General features: G+C 38.2%; 1 protein-coding gene across 1 annotated transcript in view; it reads right to left on the bottom strand.

The window, feature by feature from the left end:
• The window catches only part of si:ch211-186j3.6 (neural-cadherin), a 285,200-nt gene that overhangs the window by 146,258 nt on the left and 118,268 nt on the right, over window positions 1-20,674 (bottom strand). Inside the window, exons 8-14 of the mRNA XM_046840706.1 lie at window positions 18,284-18,456; window positions 14,665-14,833; window positions 13,505-13,675; window positions 13,100-13,272; window positions 7,168-7,335; window positions 2,978-3,227; window positions 127-254 (exon numbers count right to left, since the gene is read on the bottom strand). Coding sequence (XP_046696662.1) covers window positions 127-254; window positions 2,978-3,227; window positions 7,168-7,335; window positions 13,100-13,272; window positions 13,505-13,675; window positions 14,665-14,833; window positions 18,284-18,456 — 1,232 coding nt within the window. The remainder of the gene's footprint in view (window positions 1-126; window positions 255-2,977; window positions 3,228-7,167; window positions 7,336-13,099; window positions 13,273-13,504; window positions 13,676-14,664; window positions 14,834-18,283; window positions 18,457-20,674) is intronic.

Here is a 20,674-nt window from a genome sequence, read left to right as displayed (position 1 = left end):
GAACGTGTGGTGCATCTTTTTGCAAACCTGTAAGAGATTTGTCTTCCTTCTTTTCACTCAAGAAACATTAGCAATAAAATCTTTTGCACTCTCATGAATCAGTGAATCAATTACTTCATAATGTACCTTTCCATTTAAGCCCAGATCGAGGTCAGTGGCAGACACCTGCAGCACCAGAGTCCCGACCTCTATCCCTTCCGTCACAGAAGCCTCATAAATAGAGGAGGTGAAGAATGGAACGTTGTCGTTGACGTCTGTTGATGGACGCGGACACAAAAACGTAATAAAAACAGTAATAAAGAAATCAAAAATGCACATTCTGGTATGGAGTTTACCACACTTACAGTATTTCCTGTATTTTGAGTTTAAAGCCACAATGAAAGTAAAATACAGCTACAGAAGTGCCTTCAGGTTTCCACAGATAGGTTTCCAAATATTTACTACTTGACATTAACTCTTGTTTACTCTTCCAGCTAAGCTTCCCAAAATCTTTATTAATGTCTCTCTTTAGTTGCTAGACTAAACAGCAGAAACAAATAATTAAAAATAAAATAAAATGCATAAATAACAATGAAATATAATTAAAAAAAAAAGCCTCCATACTAATCATTGCCATCCAAACCTTCTTTGGATGGATGCTTTCCATCTCCATCCAAAACTCTTATTGCTATCGATCCACCCAAATATAGTATATTATCTCCATTGAAAATATATCTTCAACCGAAGCTTTCATTGCTATCCATCCTTGCAAACCTATCATCTCCATTCAAATATATCTCCATCTAAACCTATTACTTCTATCCAGACCCACCATTGCTATCCATCCATCCAAACCTTTCATCTTCATTCAAATATATCTCCATCTAAACCTATTTCCTCTATCCAGACCCACCATTGCTATCCATCCATCCAAACCTATCATCTTTATCCAAACCTACCATTGCTTTCCATCCATCCGAACCAAAACAAAAAATCCAAATCGCCATTTAAACAATATTTTACTGACCATCCAAATACGTGTGTGTGTGTGTGTTTGGGTGTGTGAGAGAGACTAGCTTCCATCAGTAATAGAAGGAGGAGGAGCGAAATTTAGGGCAACATCTTTAATGGGTCAAATGATCCAAGGCACTAATTGCCATCTGATGTACTTCTGGGTTTTTAATTTTCTCCCAGCCAAAGTCGTAATCCATGAATTAAGCAAGAGGTCCAGATCCATTACAAATTCTTCCTTTCCTCCTAAAGCTCTCTCTCTCTCTCTCTCTCTCTCTCTCTCTCTCTCTCACCTGCTCTCTTTGATATACTACTCGTTGTGCTTTTAATTGCAGAAGGAGGAAACAAATAAGTGAGGGAAACACTGCTACAGATCTACACAAGGTGTCCACGTTTGTAGGGAAAGGACCAGCTAAAAGAACCTCATCATAAATCTATTATTGGATTACTATTAGGCAGAGGGTGGGCGTGGGGGTGGGGGAGAGTGGGTGCAAGGCTCTCCGAATCAGTATTAGAGTATCAGAGTGCACTCATAAATGGAACAGAGCAAGAGATTCATGCATGAGTTGAGCCCAATTATGGCTTTGGGGAAGAGCCAGTAAATTACATAGGATGGCATAGAGACGTCCTGCAGTGGAATTAGAAATGCAGGGCTACACTGTAGAGGAGAAATTGTTAAGCAAGTGGTAAAATATGGAATAATAGCAATGGTTGCTTCATAGTTAAAAAGAAAATAAAGTAAGTCCAATTCATAATCTGAGGAAGAGGATCAGAACTAGGGATTAAGGTACAGCATATCAGAATTCCAATTAAGTGTGAGGAGGATTAACACGATAGAGAGAAATACGCATAATAGTAAATATAATGCTTTATTTAGCTTATTAATTTATTTAAAGTTTATATTTGATCCCAGGCTTGGAATCAGAGGAGGCTGAATTTGGAATCAGAGGAGCAAGATGTTGCATTTTCAATCATACACCATCTAAATGTATTATCTCCACCTATATATTTATTTGTTATCCATCAATCCATCCATATCATCTCCATCCATCCATTCATCCTTCCATATATCCAAACTTATCATTACCAACTATCTGTTTCTTCATCCATTCATCTTTCCATCCATCCGTCCGTCCGTCCATTCATCCATATATACAAACTTATCTTTACCATCTATCTGTTTTTCATCTATTTATCTTTCCATCCATCCATCCATATATCCAAACTTATCGTTACCATCTATCTGTTTTTCATCTATTTATCTTTCCATCCATCCATCCATCCATCCATCCATGCATCCATTATTCCATCCATCCATCCATCCATCCATCCATCCATCCAAACCTACAATCACTTCTATACCTCCATCTATCCAAACCTACCATTGCTCTCTGTCTCCATCTATCCATTCCTCCTCCATTCTTCTTTCCAGCAATCCATATATCATCTCCAACCTTTCACAATCTATCTATCCAAACCTACCATCCATCCATCCATCCATCCATCCATCCATCTATCCATCTATCCAAACCTACAATCACCTCAATCTTTCTATCTTTCCAAACCTACCATCACCCTCTATCTCTCTATTTATCCAACCTTACCATCACAATCCATTATCTGTCCATAAATTCATCCATCCATCCACCCATCCATCCATCCATCCATCCATCCATCCATCCATCCATCCATCCATCCATCCAAACTTATTACCTTCATTTGCCATTAAATGCAAATTCATACATCTATTAATACATCTTTTAATTTTAGCATTTTAGTAAAAATCATTCATATTTAACATATTTATTTCACCTGCTATTAATGGTCTGCAAAATGGTTTAAAAACAACACCACACACGTTTTCATATTATTGGAAAAAAATAAAAAATTTAAAAAAAAATAAAAAAAAATCTATAAAATATTTCTCCATTATTGAATAGAGCCATTCAATGGGCCTTTACAGCACAGAGGAAGTGAAAGTGATTACCTGTGAGGTTGACATACACGGTTGTGAAAGCAGCTAAAGGCACAGCAGCAACGTTCTGAGCACGAACACGAAGCATAAAGTTGCGTGTTGTCTCGTAATCCAGAGGCTCGGCCACCAGGATGGAGGCTGTTCCGTCCTCACGATTGGGCGTCAGATAGAAACGCACAGGCATGTTGGTCTCAGGTACCATGCCATCCTCCAGGTTATAAGTTACCCTGGGGTCACCCAGTGGAGAAGTGGCTTTCATGGTCTGAAGAGCATACAGAGATAAAATAAATATTACACAGACTGGACTTTATTATTATATTTTTAATAAGACAAGGATAAATCCAGTATTTATACAGAATTATTTTATACTGTGAAATAAAATACCAAATACCTGCTATACACTATATGAACAAAAGGAAAAAAAAAACATCTGACTTTTCCAAGCCATACGTGGTTCACGATTGTATAGGATGTCTTGCTAGCATAACATTTTCCCTCCACTTAAGCTACAAGACCCAGCATGACATGCACGAAGCCAGCTCCATGAAGATATCCTATAAATGGGTTACAGTGGAAGATCTTGACTGGCCTACATTAGAGCTCTGACCTCGACCCAACTGAACACCTTTGAGATTAATTGGAACGCTGACTGCACGCCAAGCCTCCTCACCTCACCTACATCAGAGCCTGAATGAGCCCAAATCTCCACAAGCACACTCCAAAATTTAGTGGAACATCTTCCCAGAAGAGAAACGATTATAACTGCACCAAAAATGGAGACTCAATGTGGAAATGGATGTTCAAAAAGCACAGAGAATCTCAGCTGTCCATAGAGTGTAAATGTTTAATATCTATAGTATAATAGTATATAATGACATTGTAGAACCGACATAGAGCACTTTAAGGCAGGTTTAATGACTAGATTCAGACTCAGTTCAAATTGAGTCCAACAATCAGGACAGAGTCGTATAATTATATATAATCGTGAGGTCTCTAAAAATCCCCACGTTACACTCTTCAGGTGAAAAAAAAAGAAAGAACTAAAATAAGCCTTGGGTAGTGCTCCTTTTGTTCCTTTAACACACACGTATATATCTGGACCATAATTATTTTCTAGCATAACGCTTTAGAACATTCACTATATACACCAAAATCGAAGTAAATCCACGCTAAATGTAAAAATGATTGATGTTTGACGGTTTAACGACAAGGAGCACTCCAGTTTATTACTCGATTATCATGAACATACTTTAAGTCTCTTCTATATGCATTATTCCAGTGAATGAAAACTCTCGTTGGGTTTGATTTATTGTGCGGAGAGAAAGATTTGTGTCAATGGAGTTCGTAGCTTCAGAGTCCGTAGCTTTAAAGTACAATTAGAACAAGACAAGTCCTTCCATTCCTGAACTGCTACAAAGCCAGCAGGCCTCAATGCATTCTCTACTAACGAGTAGATCTTGCGTTGCTACCGCTGATCAATTGGGTTTGAATTTCTCTCTCTCTCTCTCTCTCTCTCTCTCTCTCTCTCTCTCTCTCTCTCTCCCTCCCTCCCTCCTCTTTTGACTTCATGCATTTAGTATAGCATTCGTCTATATTTAAAAAAGCCTTAATAGCATATAAAAGAATTGCAGAGGGTACAGAAAATTAATTCTCAATGCACACTTAACTAAATGAACAAGGGGGGGAATTAAACGCTCATGAATAATAAAAAGGCAGATATTGGCGGAGTCCAGCGGTCAGGACGCGGCAGTTTATTAAAAAAAAAAAAAAAAGTCCGGCCAAAAGCAGCAACAGGAAGCATGCTTTCTGGACTAACACAGTCTCTAGAGACAATAGCACCTGGCTATTCTGAGATACACAAAGAAAAAGCAGATTGTGTGTGTGTGTGTGTGTGTGTGTGTGTGTGTGTGTGTGTGTGTGTGTGTGCAATGCTAGCTGTAGGTATGGGCAAGATGATAACACTGTAGTTCTTCAGTGTTGCCACTGATTTAGTTGGAAATAGATGCTTCTGCACACAGAGCATGTGTGTGCGCACGTGGGAGTGTGTGGGAGTGTGTGGGTGTGTAATTGTGTGTGTGTGAAAGAGAGAGAGATGTGCAAGGTTGGGAAGAATACTAAGGTAACTGACAGAACATGACAGCTCAGGCTAGAGTGCCAGAGCGTCAACTCCCATGTCAAATAACTAGCGCAGGTTTAGGATCGTTTCATCCAGTCACCGGAGAGATGCCAAAGTATATTAAATGCAGATCTTCCAAGGTAGCGTTTAGAACAAAATGGGAATCTTGTTGAGCTTTAACCCTATACGATTTGCTATCGCAGTGCTCGTGTAAAACTCTGGATTCTCTGAACAAGACAGGAGCGATTTGCTTCCTGCTAAATATTTTAGTTATAACAAATGAGCGCAACGTTGTCAGCTTTTGTCATTTTCCGTTTCACAATCGATCGCATGCAAACTGGTTTTCGCACATGGTTCTTTTGCTTCTTATTATTTTGACATAACTCATATATATATATATATATATATATATATATATATATATATATATATATATATATATATATATATATATATATATATATATACTATAAGCTTCATAGCCATAATCAAACTTTTCCTTCCTATACCACGCATCTTGTATCTGAAAGATCATTCCTTTAACCCTTTTGTCTTACCAAGTATATGTTTCACCGTATTGCATTCAGCAGTAACATTTGTATTTTAACTGTTATGCAGCTGATACTCTGTATATCCCAGGACCAGGTTTTAGTTTCACCAAAGTTATTTGTCAAGCGTTAATAACTCAGTATATCCATGATCCAAAACATTAGATAGAGTGTTCCTGTGTTAAAATCGAACAACACCTCAATGATGGTTGTTTCTCAGAAATGACTTAAACAACCCCATAGAGACATTGTCACAGCTCGTACACAAAACACGCAATGTAGCGCTTAATTACTGTCTTGCAGCTCAGTATATTACAATATACAAAAAGTACTGTATATGACTATATTTATGGATTATACTTATCCTCGTCGGTATACTGTAGCTATGGGACAATTAAGAGAAGCGGTGTATTGATTTCATACGCAGTCGTTGTCAGTGTTTTTAATATAACGATATGAACTCTGAGAACTACTGACAATATTTCCACCCAGTAATATTGGACATGGATTGGCTTGGAGATTGTATTTTTATTGTACTTATTTTTAATTATTATTAAGTTTAATTAGAATTAAATTTGGGTGTTCTGTATTGTTTTAAGATTTATAATCACACTCTTGATATCACCCAAATGAGGATAGGTTCTGCTTTTTGAGTCTGGCTCCTCTCAAGGTTTCTTCCTCATAACATCTAAGGGAGCTTTTTCTTGCCACAGTTGCCCCAGGCTGCTCATCAGGGATAAATATCTTATCGTAAAATTTTTTGTTCTATCATTCTTATGTTCTGTAAAAGCTGTTAGAGAGAATGTCCATTGTGAAAAGCGCTATAGAAATAAAATCCGAACTTTCTTTGTATAGCGCTTTTAACAGGAGGTAGTAGCTCAGTGGCTCAGTGGTTAAGGCTCTGGGTTATTGATCAGGAGGTCGGGGGGTTCAAGCCTCTGTATAGTCATCCTGTGCCCTTGAGCAAGGCCTTTACCCCTCTGTGCTCCAGGGGCGCTGATCGTGTGCTCTGAACAAAGATCTCTAACAAGCTGCGATATGCGAAGGAAGAATGTGACAACTAAAAAGCGCCGTTCCAATGTACATTGTCTCGAAGCAACTTTACAGAGATAAAATATTACTATAAAGTTAGAATGTATAAGTTCTGTGCCTATAAGTTTGTTTAAGTTTATCCATGAAGATTGAGCCAGTGGCAACTCTGGCATGGAAACCCCCTCGAGATGGCATCAAGGAGAAACCTTGAGACTAAAAATAGAACCCATCCTCATCTTGGTGTCACGGAATGTCCATTCACTACAGTCCCGTCATTGTTGAAGTGTGCAGTGATGGACGCTTAAATGCAGAACTGTTCAAACGACCTGTGGTTATTTCACCTTTATTTGTGTGTGTGTTTTGCATATTTCCTACCTTAGAAATAAACCACATTCTTGCCATAAGCATGTCAAGGCCTTGACGTAATGTGTAAATGATGAATAAACCTCGACCTGACTTTCACACATGATGGAATCTACATGCCATTGAGTGTGTGGGAATCGTACCACGATAGGAGTGTCTCTGACAGTGTTCTCCGGTATGACTACTTCATAGCTCTCCTTCTCCCATTGAGGAGGTTGGTTTTTCACGTTAGTGATGGTGACGGCCAACTCGACAGAGCTGCTCCGGTTCCCCCCATCTGTGGCGATGATCTCTCGGGTGATGTAGGTCCTCTGCAAACAAACAGATCACAAAGCATTAAATTCTCCTGTCCAGCTTCGTGTAATGACGAGCTCAGTCTAGACTAATCCAGGAATTGTTTATTGTGTATTCTCAAGTCCATTATTTCAAACAGCTCATCATTTCGTGCAAATACACTCAGTCAGAGGCTAATGATGAAGCCCAAATGATGTTTAATTGTAACCTGTTTGCATTTGTGATGCTTTTGTGCTCAGTAGACAGAGTGTGGGAGAGGTGAACGTAGAGAGAGCCTGCACCAATCCCTGCTGATGTACCACTTTGACTTTGTATTAAAAGAAGTGTGTATGCTGTTTGATGTGATGACAGCCAAACAAATTCAGACTGACCTCCTCTCTTCTCTCTCACACACACATTTTATAGTACACCCTTGGTAGTCATGGAAACTGTTCTAACTGAGACTACTTCTCTGAGGGGCATTCATATCAAACAATTTAATTTAGTCTCTTTCCATCTCTATACACACACACACACACACACACACACACACACACACACACACACACACACACACCACTCTTTCATTACTTCCCTCCTGATCACCACATTGAAATGATTAGACATGTTTTATTGGACTCAAATTGCATTTATTAATAATAGATTAATTAGTATGGAAAAGAGCAGCACTTACAGGTGAAGGCAATAAGTTTTAGGTTGGGATTTTTGGCTAAATTGACCTTATGCTGAGGCAGAAGTTTTTTGCTTAGAGCCAAAAATGTCAGTCTTTGTGTTTTTTTTCCTGATCAGGGGGGAAAAAAAAATAACATGGACCACCAACATCAACTAATCAGGACGAGGATGTGTCTCGGCATGTCTGTCCCTTTTGTTGCCTGTCAGTTATGAAGGCTTTTTTTTTTTACCAGTATGATGGTAGTCTACCCTAGACATGAGTTCTGGAAATGTGGTACAGAGACACCAAATAAAGCATGCCGCTTTATAGACTTGTTCGAGTTTCAAAACTTCAACCAAATTTGAGATTCTTTTGGTTTGAATAATTGTGATGTTCTGTGTGCAATGAACAGTCAAGATGTTTGGTCTTATCTGTCTGGTTAAAAACAGTAGGGGACCCCGATAGACTTCTACAAGGACATCTGCTAAATGCCGCAAATGTAAATGTATAGAATACAGGTACAGTAATCCCCCCTTTATCGCAGGTGGTTACGTTCCACACCCAAAAAATGCTTTTTTTATATATAGAACTGTACTGTACTAACATTTTACTTCATTTTATAATTAATAATTATAATTTTATTAATAAATGTCATTATTTCAACATAAAACTCAATAAAAAAAATAAATTAAAACAATTTCCTATAAGTTTTTTGGTCTATCCGCGAGAGACTGGGAAAATCAGCCAAACAAAGTTATGTGGCAAATGCAATTCCGTGACAAACGGGGGGCGCGAGATGCGAACCGTGATAAAACGGGACAATTCTACCCAAAAGAATGCTGATCAGAATGTGTAGTATACTGTAGGTTTTTTGTTATAATTTAACAAATAACAGTACATTATTTAGCCAAACAGAACAATTTACAGAACCATACTGTGTAAACGTTACATGTATATATGTGCGCCGATTCGTGAGTGGAGGGCGAAGACGGAGCAGTTTCAGTGTCTAACGGAAATAAAAAGGAGAGAGACAAAAGCTAAAAGTGGGCTTGGAAACACCAAAAACACAAAAAAAAAAGTGCTCTAACACTCTAAAATCGCTGGCGAGAGTAAGGCTTCTTACAAGGTGGGAGATGCGTACATCCTGGCAGCGTCCCAGTGTATCGCACTGCATATACGCTGCTAGGTTTGCCTGCCGCGTGAAACTTCACGCTATCGTCATCATAAAATGTAAAACAAAATCCTAAGTGGACACATCATAACTCAGGGACCACCTGTTTATAAAGTCTAATATACAAGCAAAATGAATGACAAACGTTGACCAAGTTGTTGAATCAAAACATAGTTAAAATGTAAGTTTTATCCATTTTCAGACTTCAACTTGATTTATGCAAAACAGAAACATGCCCAATATGGATAAAAGTTTGTGGACACTTGACCATAGGATTCCATGTGCTTTTTTGAACATCCTATTTCACACTTAGTCCCTATTTGCTATTAAAATAACCTCAACTCTTCTGTTCCACTAGATTTTGAAGTGTGAATATTTCATTCAAACATAGGGGCACTAAAGTCAGGTACTGATGCAGAATGAGGAGGCCTAGAGTGCAGTCAGCGTTCATCCCAAAGGAGTTTAGTAGGGTTGAGCTCTTTAGCGGACCGTTCAAGATCCACTTAAAACCATGTCTTCATGGAACTGGCTTTGTGCACAGGGGCAATGTCATGCTGGAACAGATTTTGGGTCTCGTAGCTCAAGTGAATGGAAAATTGAATGCTAGTTTTCCCAAAGACATCCTATACAAATGTGTGCCTCCAACAGTTTGGGGCACATGATGTTTTAAAAGCTTAACTTCCATAAAATGTTCTTCAGTGCAAGACAGCATCTGCGATTTTACATAGCATAGGAAATGTCTAGGACGCCAAACATAATACAGTTTAGTGTGCTGAAGTGAGATAAATACTCCCAGAGAACTTCTATAGCTCTAGATTGAAGAATGGGGGCTGGATATTTAAAATTGCAAATGCCCTTATCTAGATAGACCTAAAAAGAGCTTTGAAGTCTTTATCTTTATATAAACACATTCTGATAATAGTTCATTAGGACACGGATAAAGAATGCATCTGTCTAAAAACTCTATTGGGAGAGAATTTAGTCTTTAGACATTGTTTGAACACTGCTAGTGACTCAGCTGTTCTGACATCAAGTGGAAGTTTTTTTCTCCACCTAGTGCCAGAACAGAGACAAGTCCAGAAGCATGTCTTCCTTGTACCCTGATAGATGGTGGGACCAGGCGAGCAGTGGTAGAGGATCTGAGAGACCATGGTGCAGTGCAGGGTGAGATGACTGCTGTAAGGTTGAGGGCTGCTAGTCCATTTTTGGCTTTGTAGGCAAACATCAGTGTTTGAACAAATCCACTCCACAACTATTATGCTGAGAGTGCATTGTGAGTGTTTTTGCTGGCACATTTGTTTTGCTTATATACGATTGATGTTTCCTTTACACTTTTGCCCGTTGTCAAATCCACTAGTCTATGTTCAGGGCAGATTTCTCCTGGACATATGTCATGATGACTGCCACTCTTGGGGCTCTTGAGCAAGGCCCTTAATCCTCTGTTCTCCAGAGGTGCTGAAACCTTGCTGACCCTGTGCTCTGACTTTGTTTCCTATCATCGCTGGGAGATGCGAAGAAAGAATTTCAATGTGCTGTAAGCTACATGTGACAAGCATAAAGCACTAATCATTCTGTGACAATTGTGCCAGCGGTGAGTGAGTGGAGGGCAGAGCCAAACAAAACAAGAGGTAAGAAACACCTGCAGCTCTGTTTCAGTCCGGCGACGCCAATAAACAGGAGCGAGACACCGGCCTCAGAGACTCAGCGCAGGCGGACGCCAGAGAAAGACGTGCCGGCAAGTGCACTCGGACGGACGCCAGGAAAAGGTGTGCCGGTCCGCGAGGAAACTCGGGTGGGCGCTAAGCGGCGTGCCGGAGGGCGTCAAGATGGAAAGGCGTCCCAGACCACAAGTGTGTGGGTGATCCCCGGTGTGTGTACTGAATAGGAAAGCTCCGGGGTGAAAACGGAAGAAAATAAAAGAAAGCTCTGCTTGGTGAACTTTTGCCTGTCTCGCTTTCTTTCAGCACGGATCCAGAGAGTGTGTTACCACCGTATCTATTATTTTGTGTCAAAACCAGGGAATTGTTCTAAGTACACTAAGGTTTCTTACATTCCAAAATGTTCTTTACTTAAGTGCCCTAGGTAGAACCCTAAAACATAATGATTCAATCTGTCCATCAGGAAGCTAAGCCTCTTTATTACCCCAAGAGACCCAGTTTCTTGAAGAGTGCCATTTTACTTGACCTCATGCCTTCCACAATAGCAAACAAGTAATTTGGCTATTACAACACCAATCCAAACCTCATCTATACATTAAACTAAATCACCCTTTAAATCACTAGGTGCTGACAGAGTGAGATTTAAATCCTCTATATTGGATTTCACCCACCTGGCTCATGTTTACTGAACTCATATACACACACAAACACACACACAAGCACACATTCGAGCTAATAAATCTCAACACCGGTAGACAGTATGGCGGATTAGAGATAAATGTGAACTCTGCAGAAGGGAAATGTTCATGAACAACGTGATATAATCTACCATACATGTTCCATAAAACAAGCAAAAAACAATTGCCAGAGTATGTAGTCGTCTTTTTGTATTAAGGATGCAAGTACAAAGAAGTCAAGGTGTTACATTGTCCATATATTTCATAGCATCAGGCAAAACGTTACAGAGATACAGAAGGTTATTGGGATGAATTGTGCAATATGGCAGCATTTTTATATCATTAACAACGGAAAAATTGTGTTCTGTCTTATTTTATGCATTTAAACATCAAATATAAGGTAGTTGTTTGACCCATCAAATACTTAGGCCATTTTCTTTTCTATATTTTGTTAGTTAACTTTGTTTGAAAATTTATTGATTGTAATAATTTTGATGTTTTGTGCGTAATGACCAAGTTTTATATGTTTGGTGTAACTGGGGAAAAAAAAACAGTCGGATATCCCTGTAGTTGAATTCTAAAACAAAATTTCTGCCTATATTATACTTTTGAATTCTGACACTATGAATCAGAGGAAAGTGTTACAAATATGAGGATGTCCAGGCCACCAAATATACACCGATCAGACATAACATTATGACCACCTGCACAATATTGTGTTGTTTCCCTTTTTGCTTTCAAAACAGTTCTGACCCGTCGAGCATTACCAGCATTAACCTCTTAAGCAATTCGAGCTACAGGAGCTCATCTGTTGGATCAGACCACAAATCAACAAGCCTCAGCCGGCCATGACCCTGTCACTGGTTCAACACTGCTCCTTCCATGGACCAATTTTGATAAATACTGACCACTGCAGAGCTGCAGTTTTGTAGATGCTTTGACCCAGTCATCTAGCCATCACAATTTGGCCCTTGCCAAACTCACTTATTCCTCCTTCTAACACATCAACTTCGAGGACAAAATGTAGATTTGCTGCCTAAAAAAATTCACCCACTAAGAGGTGCCATGATGAAGAGATAATCAGTGTTATTCACTTCACCGGTCATAATGTTATAATGTCATAATGTTATGCCTGATGGGTGTAATTCGGTTTGTTGTTCTTTTTTGTGATATAAACACTCCTATTAAACTTCTATAGGGGCTTTCAGATTGCACTTAAAGCCAAGGTTTGTTCTTAACTTATAAAATATCAAAGCTTTGATGAATAATTTTAAATTAGTGCCTTAATTTTTGCGCATAAAAAACTAGGCAAGAACAGGAAAAGGCTTGGCTTACACGCAACCAAATTAGCAATACGTTGGCATTAGACCAACAAATTACATCTGCATGAAAATAAAGCCCCATATGTACTATATCTTGCTGAGGCAGGGCACAATTTCAATTTACCTACTTTAGTTAGAGAGCAATCCATCTTTTCTCTAAATCTTATAGATGTATCTCTCTCTTACCCCAGAGATTTATGTAAGAGAGAGAAAGAGAGAAACCGTGTGTGTGTGTGTGTGTGTGTGTGTGTGTGTGTGTGTGTGTGTGTGTGTGTGTGAGGGTAGGATATTAGATATAAACCTGAGAGATGGGCTGGTTGACGTAAACCCAGCCTGTCACAGGATTGACTCGCAGGTATTCTGGCTGCTCTTTAGACATTGAATACGTGATAGCTGCGTTGGTGCTGTAGTCATCATCATGTGCAGCGACTCGTAAGAAACTGGTGCCAATCATGGTATCCTCCCTCAAGAAGTCTGTATGAACAGAGGCCAGAATACAAATTATTTTAATCAGAGCCGTGGGGAAAAGGTGTGTGGTTACAGAGCGGGAAAAAAAAAATATCGCTATGTTTGTATAGGGTATGTTCTATTCAAAACTCTATTAAACCATGAGGTCAAATGAAGTTCACTTCTAGCGGAATTCAAAACTTGCAGGTTTATATTGAATGCAAAAGCGGAGAGGATGAATGGAAATGAAGATGCTCACACTCGTAGCGCAAGTTCTCAAACTTCGGGCTGTTGTCGTTTTCATCCAGGATGAGGATGTTGAGTTGGCAGATGCCTATAAGAGGATCCGCTGCCTGATCCGTAGCCGTGACTGTCACTGCATACTCCCTCTGTCGCTCCCTGTCGAACTTTTTTGCGGTTGTGATCGCACCTACAGCACCACGACGGAACAAACGTAACGATGGTGAGCAATTGGCAACAGAGGACTGGGAAAGAGCACAGGAAAGGGTTATAAGCAGCCATTAATCCTTTGAATACACCATGCATATACACACACACAAACACACACACACACACACACTAGAGGACTAGAGGTATTTCAGGAGGGCCAATTCATTCCCTGGCATGTTTTTGGGAGGTTGGAGGAAACCACAGAACCCAGAGGAAGCCTATAGGGACAAGGATTTGTGACATTATATTTATAAAAGCCAGACCCAGAAGGTAGAATTGGTTTACATTAATATATTATATATTCCTTTCAAAACCTTACATTGTCGCACAAAAAAAACTGTCACACACCTTTTTTTTTTTTTTCTTTATTTCGTTTTTCTCGTTTCAAAATGCTGCTGAATTGACGCACAATAAACTGTTACATTTAATAAGGCATCTCATTTAATTAAAGATGTGGAGAGGAGTTGCTAAATGGCATCTTTTCTCGTCCCGTAAAAAGCCGACACTTATTTTAAATTCTGTGATTAAAGTGAATCAGTGCGAACTTTGGAAATCATGAAACGCATGTGACTTCCCAATGACAGATGAAGGGGTGTTAAAATATTTTTATCTTTTCACTGTCAACTATTCAAACGGCATCAACAGTATGTGGTGTGTTTGACACAAATTCAATGGTATTATCGAAACAGATTGTTCATAAATGTTCATTATACAGTTGTTCTAGTGGCAGCTTAAATGTTAAGCTGTTCGTCAGCTTCTGCTTCCCAGCACCACCACCCTGCCAATGCTGGGCCTCTGATCAAGGCCCTTGATGCATAATTGCATAAATAATTCAATTCAATTAAGTTAGATTTTGTCTCTAAACAATTATTTGCAATTATTTGTCTCTAAGGTAATAAAAAAATGTAAGTTTGTTCCTTATAATTGTTAGTATAAATAAGATTAACGTAGTTTCATTTTCGAAAGCACCTGTATCAGGATCGATGCTGAAGGCCGGAACCATGCTGTCTTTGTGCATGAAGCCGTAGGTCACTTTCCCATTGGCTCCCTCATCAGCGTCTACGGCGTGTACCTGCAGCACAAGTGTTCCTGCCGGCTTATTCTCCGGAACAGACGCCATCTCCCTATACTGCTGGCACTGAGACACGAAGAAAGAGGAAGTACAACAAGCTGAACGCCATAGAAAATGCAATTTAAAGCTACATGACAATCCAGTTAAATATTCTGAAGCTCTGTAAACTACAGATTTGCATTTATTTAAAAATGATCACAGTTGACCATGAGGGGATAAAAGAGAAAGCGAGAGCAATGCGGCAGGAGTTGAGAAAGAAAAAAGGAGGCAAGCGAGGGAGGTGAAGAAAAGGGGAAGGTTTATGAATCTGTTCTGTTCTATTGAGATTCATCAGTGTTTTATTACTGAATCGTCCTTGAATCAATCGCATCTTGCTGAGTCCTCTGATACGGCTCGAACGAGCCATGATAATTTAGTCGTGCTGGGCTGCACACACACCTTTCCCTTTTTTCTCAGTGAGAGAGCAAGAAAAATAACAAGTCTTCTCATCATTTACAATTCAAATAAAACACAGAGCATTATAAATTAATGGAAATAATTAAAGAATATTTTCAATAAATCTTTTTGATTTTGACCCTGATTTATTTGTCCCTTTGTGAACACTTTGAGAGACTGCTGTCACATCGCAGAGAGTGAATCACGACTCGTCAGATATTCCTTTAATTTTGCGGGATGTTTTCTGACAGCCTCCATGGTAAGTTTGTGTATTTTAATCTTTTTTTTAAATATGAGATGTGCTGTATATTCTGACTGATCTCACTCTGGTGCTCCACTCTATTTATTAATCATAATAATCTATGATATTGGTTTTGCTTTTTGGTTCATTTAATGTTTTGGAAATATTTTATAATCCTTTTCTTTTAACAAATGACCATGGCTTCAGATTTTAGACCAAGCATTATTTATGGTATTTTTTTTTATTTTTTATGCTCCGTTTAATTATTCGTTGTATAATTATTGCACGTTATTTAGCCTTGGTAATTTTTTTTAATTAAAAAAAATTGTTAACAAATTTCTCAAAAATCTCATAACAGCTTTGAAATAGAAAATTTCAAAAGTCAAACTGTTTTAGAAAGTAAATTCAACAATTTTTCAAAACAACTTTTTCCGCTTCCTGTCATCCTTTTCAGGAAGCACCAGGAGATCGTTGCCAACAAAAAACAGAACCCCACGGTGCAAGGTTGGCTCCATCTCTGAAGATTTCCACTATTACTGATGTTCTTGCACCCAGGAAAGAGCTGGTTCTCGTCCAAGAATGCACCAAAGGGGGGCATGCATTGGAGGATGGAAGTAGGGGAGGAGACAAGGGCAATAACACAACATGAAGACATTTTTCTCACTCTCCTGCTGCTTCCCAGCATGCCCCGTGGAGAGCAGAAAAGTCAGAACCCAAACAAAGTACAAAAAAAAAAAAATGTTGCATGAAAGTTGGAAATAAAAAGAGTTGGTAAAAGAAAGAGAAAACTGGATCTTTGACGCAACTCTGAGAGAAACAGAAGAAGAAGAAAGGATGGAGAGGATGTCCTAAATAAAGAGGGAAACGCTGTCGAATCGGCGTAGCGGTGCAAAAGACTTTATTTCTCCTTCCTTCCGGGTATTTTTCGCTTGGAAATCTTTTGGTCTGGCATGGAGTACTGCGTCTCTGCCACTTCAGGTCTCTTGCTGCAGCTCAGGAAGTGTAGAGACACGTCTCCCGCCTCCTCGAGAAAGCAGTTTGACCTCTTTTTTAGCGCTGGCACTAATTTACCTCGCTTCTCATTGAGCTGAAATCGTGAAGAACGTTTCACGGCTGCTCCCCAAAGAGCGTCTACTCACCACAGCACCATTATTTAAGACCTCCTGAAACCAATCATCTCGTGTACAATTGAGACATTTTCAGGCAGGTAAGCTCAAGACAATTTGGCAGATATTTCAGACATTAATTAAAAAAGGGCCTGAGATGATGTGGGGCTAGTGCAGATTAGCTGGCTAATCACTTCTCTGGAGAATAGATGGATATAGAAGCTGTGATAAAGAAGCACTTAAAAGGATGGAACAAGAATAGAAAAGAAAAAAAAAATCTAAGAAATAGATTAAATGATGTGGGAATGTATAGCTTGACAGTAGGGTACATTTAGTCTAAGTTTAAATATGAGCTCTGTTTTAGATTAGCTTTGAAACTTTTTTGGCTTATTATGAATCCTATATTTTTATTAAATATTTTTTTTTCTTCTGTGCACAGCTTTGAAAATGCATGCAGTTTGTCTAAAAACTTATCCATTTATAAATTCGTGTCACAATATTGGCAAGAGACTACTGTATGTTTCCCAAGGTTTCTGCACCAACTGTTTACTAGTACAGTATATACTCTAAACTAAATTTTGTGGACACCATTAATCCCAGTTTGCTGTAATAACCTTCAATCTTATGTGTAGATTTTGGATAGAGGTTGTGGAATTTTGTGCCCATTCAGACACGTGTGTTTGTAAAGTCAGGTACTGATGTAGGTGAGGTGAAGAGGCCTGGAGTGCATTCAGTGTTCCAATTTATCCCAAAAATGTTCAATAAGGGTTGAAATCAGAGCTCTGTAACAGTCCATTCAAGATCTTCCACTCCAACTCATGTAAACCATATGTTTGTGGAGGTAGCTTTGTGCACAGGGGTATTCTCATGCTACAGTAGTATAGTTGGTCTCCTAGTTCAAGTAAAGGAAAAAAAGTAATCCTATATAATTGTGTTTCCAACTTTGTGGTAACAGTTTGACAAAGAATTCCTTGTTAATAGGAAACTGGATATGTAATTAACACCATCTGATGGAAAGAATGATTGATACAAATAATAAATGTAATAAAACGCCAATGTTAACCGGCTATGTTTTATTTTACTATTTGAGCATCTGTAAGCAGATAGGTAAATATATGAGATTTTTACGTCTTTAAGTAGTGGTTTAAAACAAAAAAGAAAAAAAAATGTTCGTTCTTAAATTGATGTGATCACGACATGAGTTTTTTCTTGTGTTCGACAATTTTCTCGCCATAATAAAAGTTGTTTTTCTCATGATCTTAACACAACAAACTTTGTTTTCTTATGATCTCAACACAACAATAGCTGTTTTTCTCATGATCTTAACACAACAAAAGCTGTTTTCTAATGAATTTCAACATGATAAAAGCTGTTTTCTCATTATCTCAACACAACAAAACTTGTTTTGTCATGATCTTAACTCAACAAAAGCGGTTTTCTCATGAATTTCAACATAACAAAAATGATCTACTCGTTACCACAACAAACTATTTTTGTGATCTTGACGGGTGCAGTTCTAGTCCACATGCCCGCTGCCATTAATGGTTATGGTTATTGTCCATGATGCTCCCTGTACCAATCATCATGGCCAATCATGAATACTGATCACGAGGACACATGACTGTTATGTCGAGATCACGAGAAAATTAAGTCTTGATCATAAGAATAATATTATAAATAAGAAAAAAAAAAACTTTGATACTAAACTCATACTTCTATTTAAAAGCACAGTACCTTCTCAAACATGGGCTTGTTGTTGTTGACATCATCCACTCCCACAATGACCTGAGCCGTGGCTGACAGAGACTGTGGTCCTCCAGAGGCATTGTCATCTGTGGCTGTGATGTTCAAGATGTACTCTACCCCCTGCAGTTTTGGTGGAGGATTGGATCGAAGGCGGATCAGCCCTAAAAAAGATCACGTTTTGTTTTTTTAATGCAAAACCTTTTATAGATTAGAAACCTTAAATATATATATATATATATATATATATATATATATATATATATATATATATATATATATATATATATATATATATGTGGAAACAACTATGAATAAATATACCGTAATTCATTTTTAGAGCAAATCCAACCTGAGGGACAAGAATAAATTAGAGACAGCATGTTGATTCCACAGTAATGCAATATGCACTCAATTCAATTTCATCTAATAAAGAAAAGATGTGAACAGAATCCATTAAACAGTCTCTCTTTGAACATCGAAATCGACTCGCATATGTTCGTTTCGCAAACATCCATCACCAGATATCTATAATATCCCTGTTACTTAAACATAGTTTCCAATTGCTCTCTCGCGCTTGCTCTTTATAGCATCTTTCTCTGTTTATGGCCTGAGGGAAGTGATCATGTGCTACACGTCTATAGATCTGACCCTCTGCGCTATCCTTGGAGTTTTGCTTACAGTCAATACACAGAGATTTGATCTTTATGTGAATGCCGGTAAGGCCAGTGTAAACCTTGTGACCTTGATAAAACTTATATTTGCAAAAGATTTGCAAAACTTTGGAGAAATATGGATTTTCAAACTAGTACAATATGAATTACAATGTGTTCGTCGAAGCACTGGCATCTGATCTGGAATGTTTTCCAATTTTATGTCAGGTGTTCTCAAAGATATGCTCCTGATCTTATGCACCATTGAACTGGATTCAGCAAGTACTAAACGATAGACCTGTGTGACTAAAATCCATTATTGATGGAATCTTCGACAAACAAATACAAACAAATACATAGATAAAATAAACAGATTCAATTCGATTCATTTTTTTTTTGTATAGCGCTTTTAACAATGGACATTGTCTCAAAGCAGCTATTCAGACATAAAGCAGTTATAAAGTTATATAAAGAAATGTGCACGTTTATTGCCTATACGTTTGTTTCTTATAATTGTTTGTCCCCAATAAATGTCCCCATGAGTGGGAACAATGGTGAGGGAAAAAACTCCCTGCAATTTGAGAGCAACCAGAATCAGAAGGGAAGCCATCTTCATCTGGGTGGCACTTAATATCCATTCATCACAGTTCCATCACTGTTGTGATTGGATTGGTGATTAAATGCATCCTGTGGTTCTGAGACATTGTAGTAGACTGTTGATATTAATTACAATGAAAATCCATTCTCAAAGTTCTTGAGTTACACATATACATTTCAGTCCCTACAAGTTTATCCCTAATGACAATGAAAATAAAATGGTATTGGCATGTGTTCGGGAAGAATCCATAAGAGGAACCAGATTCCAAAGGGAACACATCCTTGTCTAGTTGACACCAATTCATTTGAGAATTTAACAGTGCTATAATAGAGTAAGTTTACACTAATGATTTGTCATGTTTATCCAGTCATGCGGCTCATTCTGACATGTTTAGTTGCTGTACCATAAATGTACTTGTTTTTGACATGTTATTACTCCTGGAGTAACAGCTTATTCTCTCTCTCTCTCTCTCTCTCTCTCTCTCTCTCTCTCTTCTTCTGAGGAGATAAAGTACAAGCTGGAGAGGGAACTACTTTTTTTAATAGCTTTTGTAATATTAAATAGTTAAAGATTGACATGATGTGCTTAAAAAAAGGAAACAAAAATCATAATTATCATAATTTTTCCGTGAGCATTTAACTGCCTATTATTATCCTTTATCCCTTCTGGTCCTATCTTTTACTATTTTGAATGAAAACTGAAACCTTATACTGTATAATGAGCACTTCTCGTGTTTATTGCCATCTTATGATAAATTGCTTGTTGTATGCTTCAAATGTAAATTGTTTTGGACAAAAGTGTCAAATAAATCAAATGTAAATGCAAAACATGACACAAAAGTGAGTACACATCACGTTTCAAGAACTATTGTAGTGCTGTCTCAAGGGACAATACTATAGATATTAAACTTGCATATATTATTGAGTAGTCAATGTGCAGCTTGTGTAGCAGTACAGATTTACTGTCCTCTAAAAATAACTCAAAATACAGTCATTAATGTATAAAGAGCTGGCAACAAAAGTGAGTACACCCTAAGTGATAACAGCAGTACGTCGTGTAACCGTGCAAATCCACACGTCCTAATTATCATGTTCAATATTTTGTCTGCTTGACAGGACCATACAAATTTGT

The sequence above is a fragment of the Silurus meridionalis genome, chromosome 26, assembly GCF_014805685.1.
Source record: "Silurus meridionalis isolate SWU-2019-XX chromosome 26, ASM1480568v1, whole genome shotgun sequence".
NCBI lineage: Eukaryota > Metazoa > Chordata > Actinopteri > Siluriformes > Siluridae > Silurus > Silurus meridionalis.
Note: the sequence above shows the minus strand (reverse complement) of the source record. Positions and strands in the feature narration are given on the sequence as shown.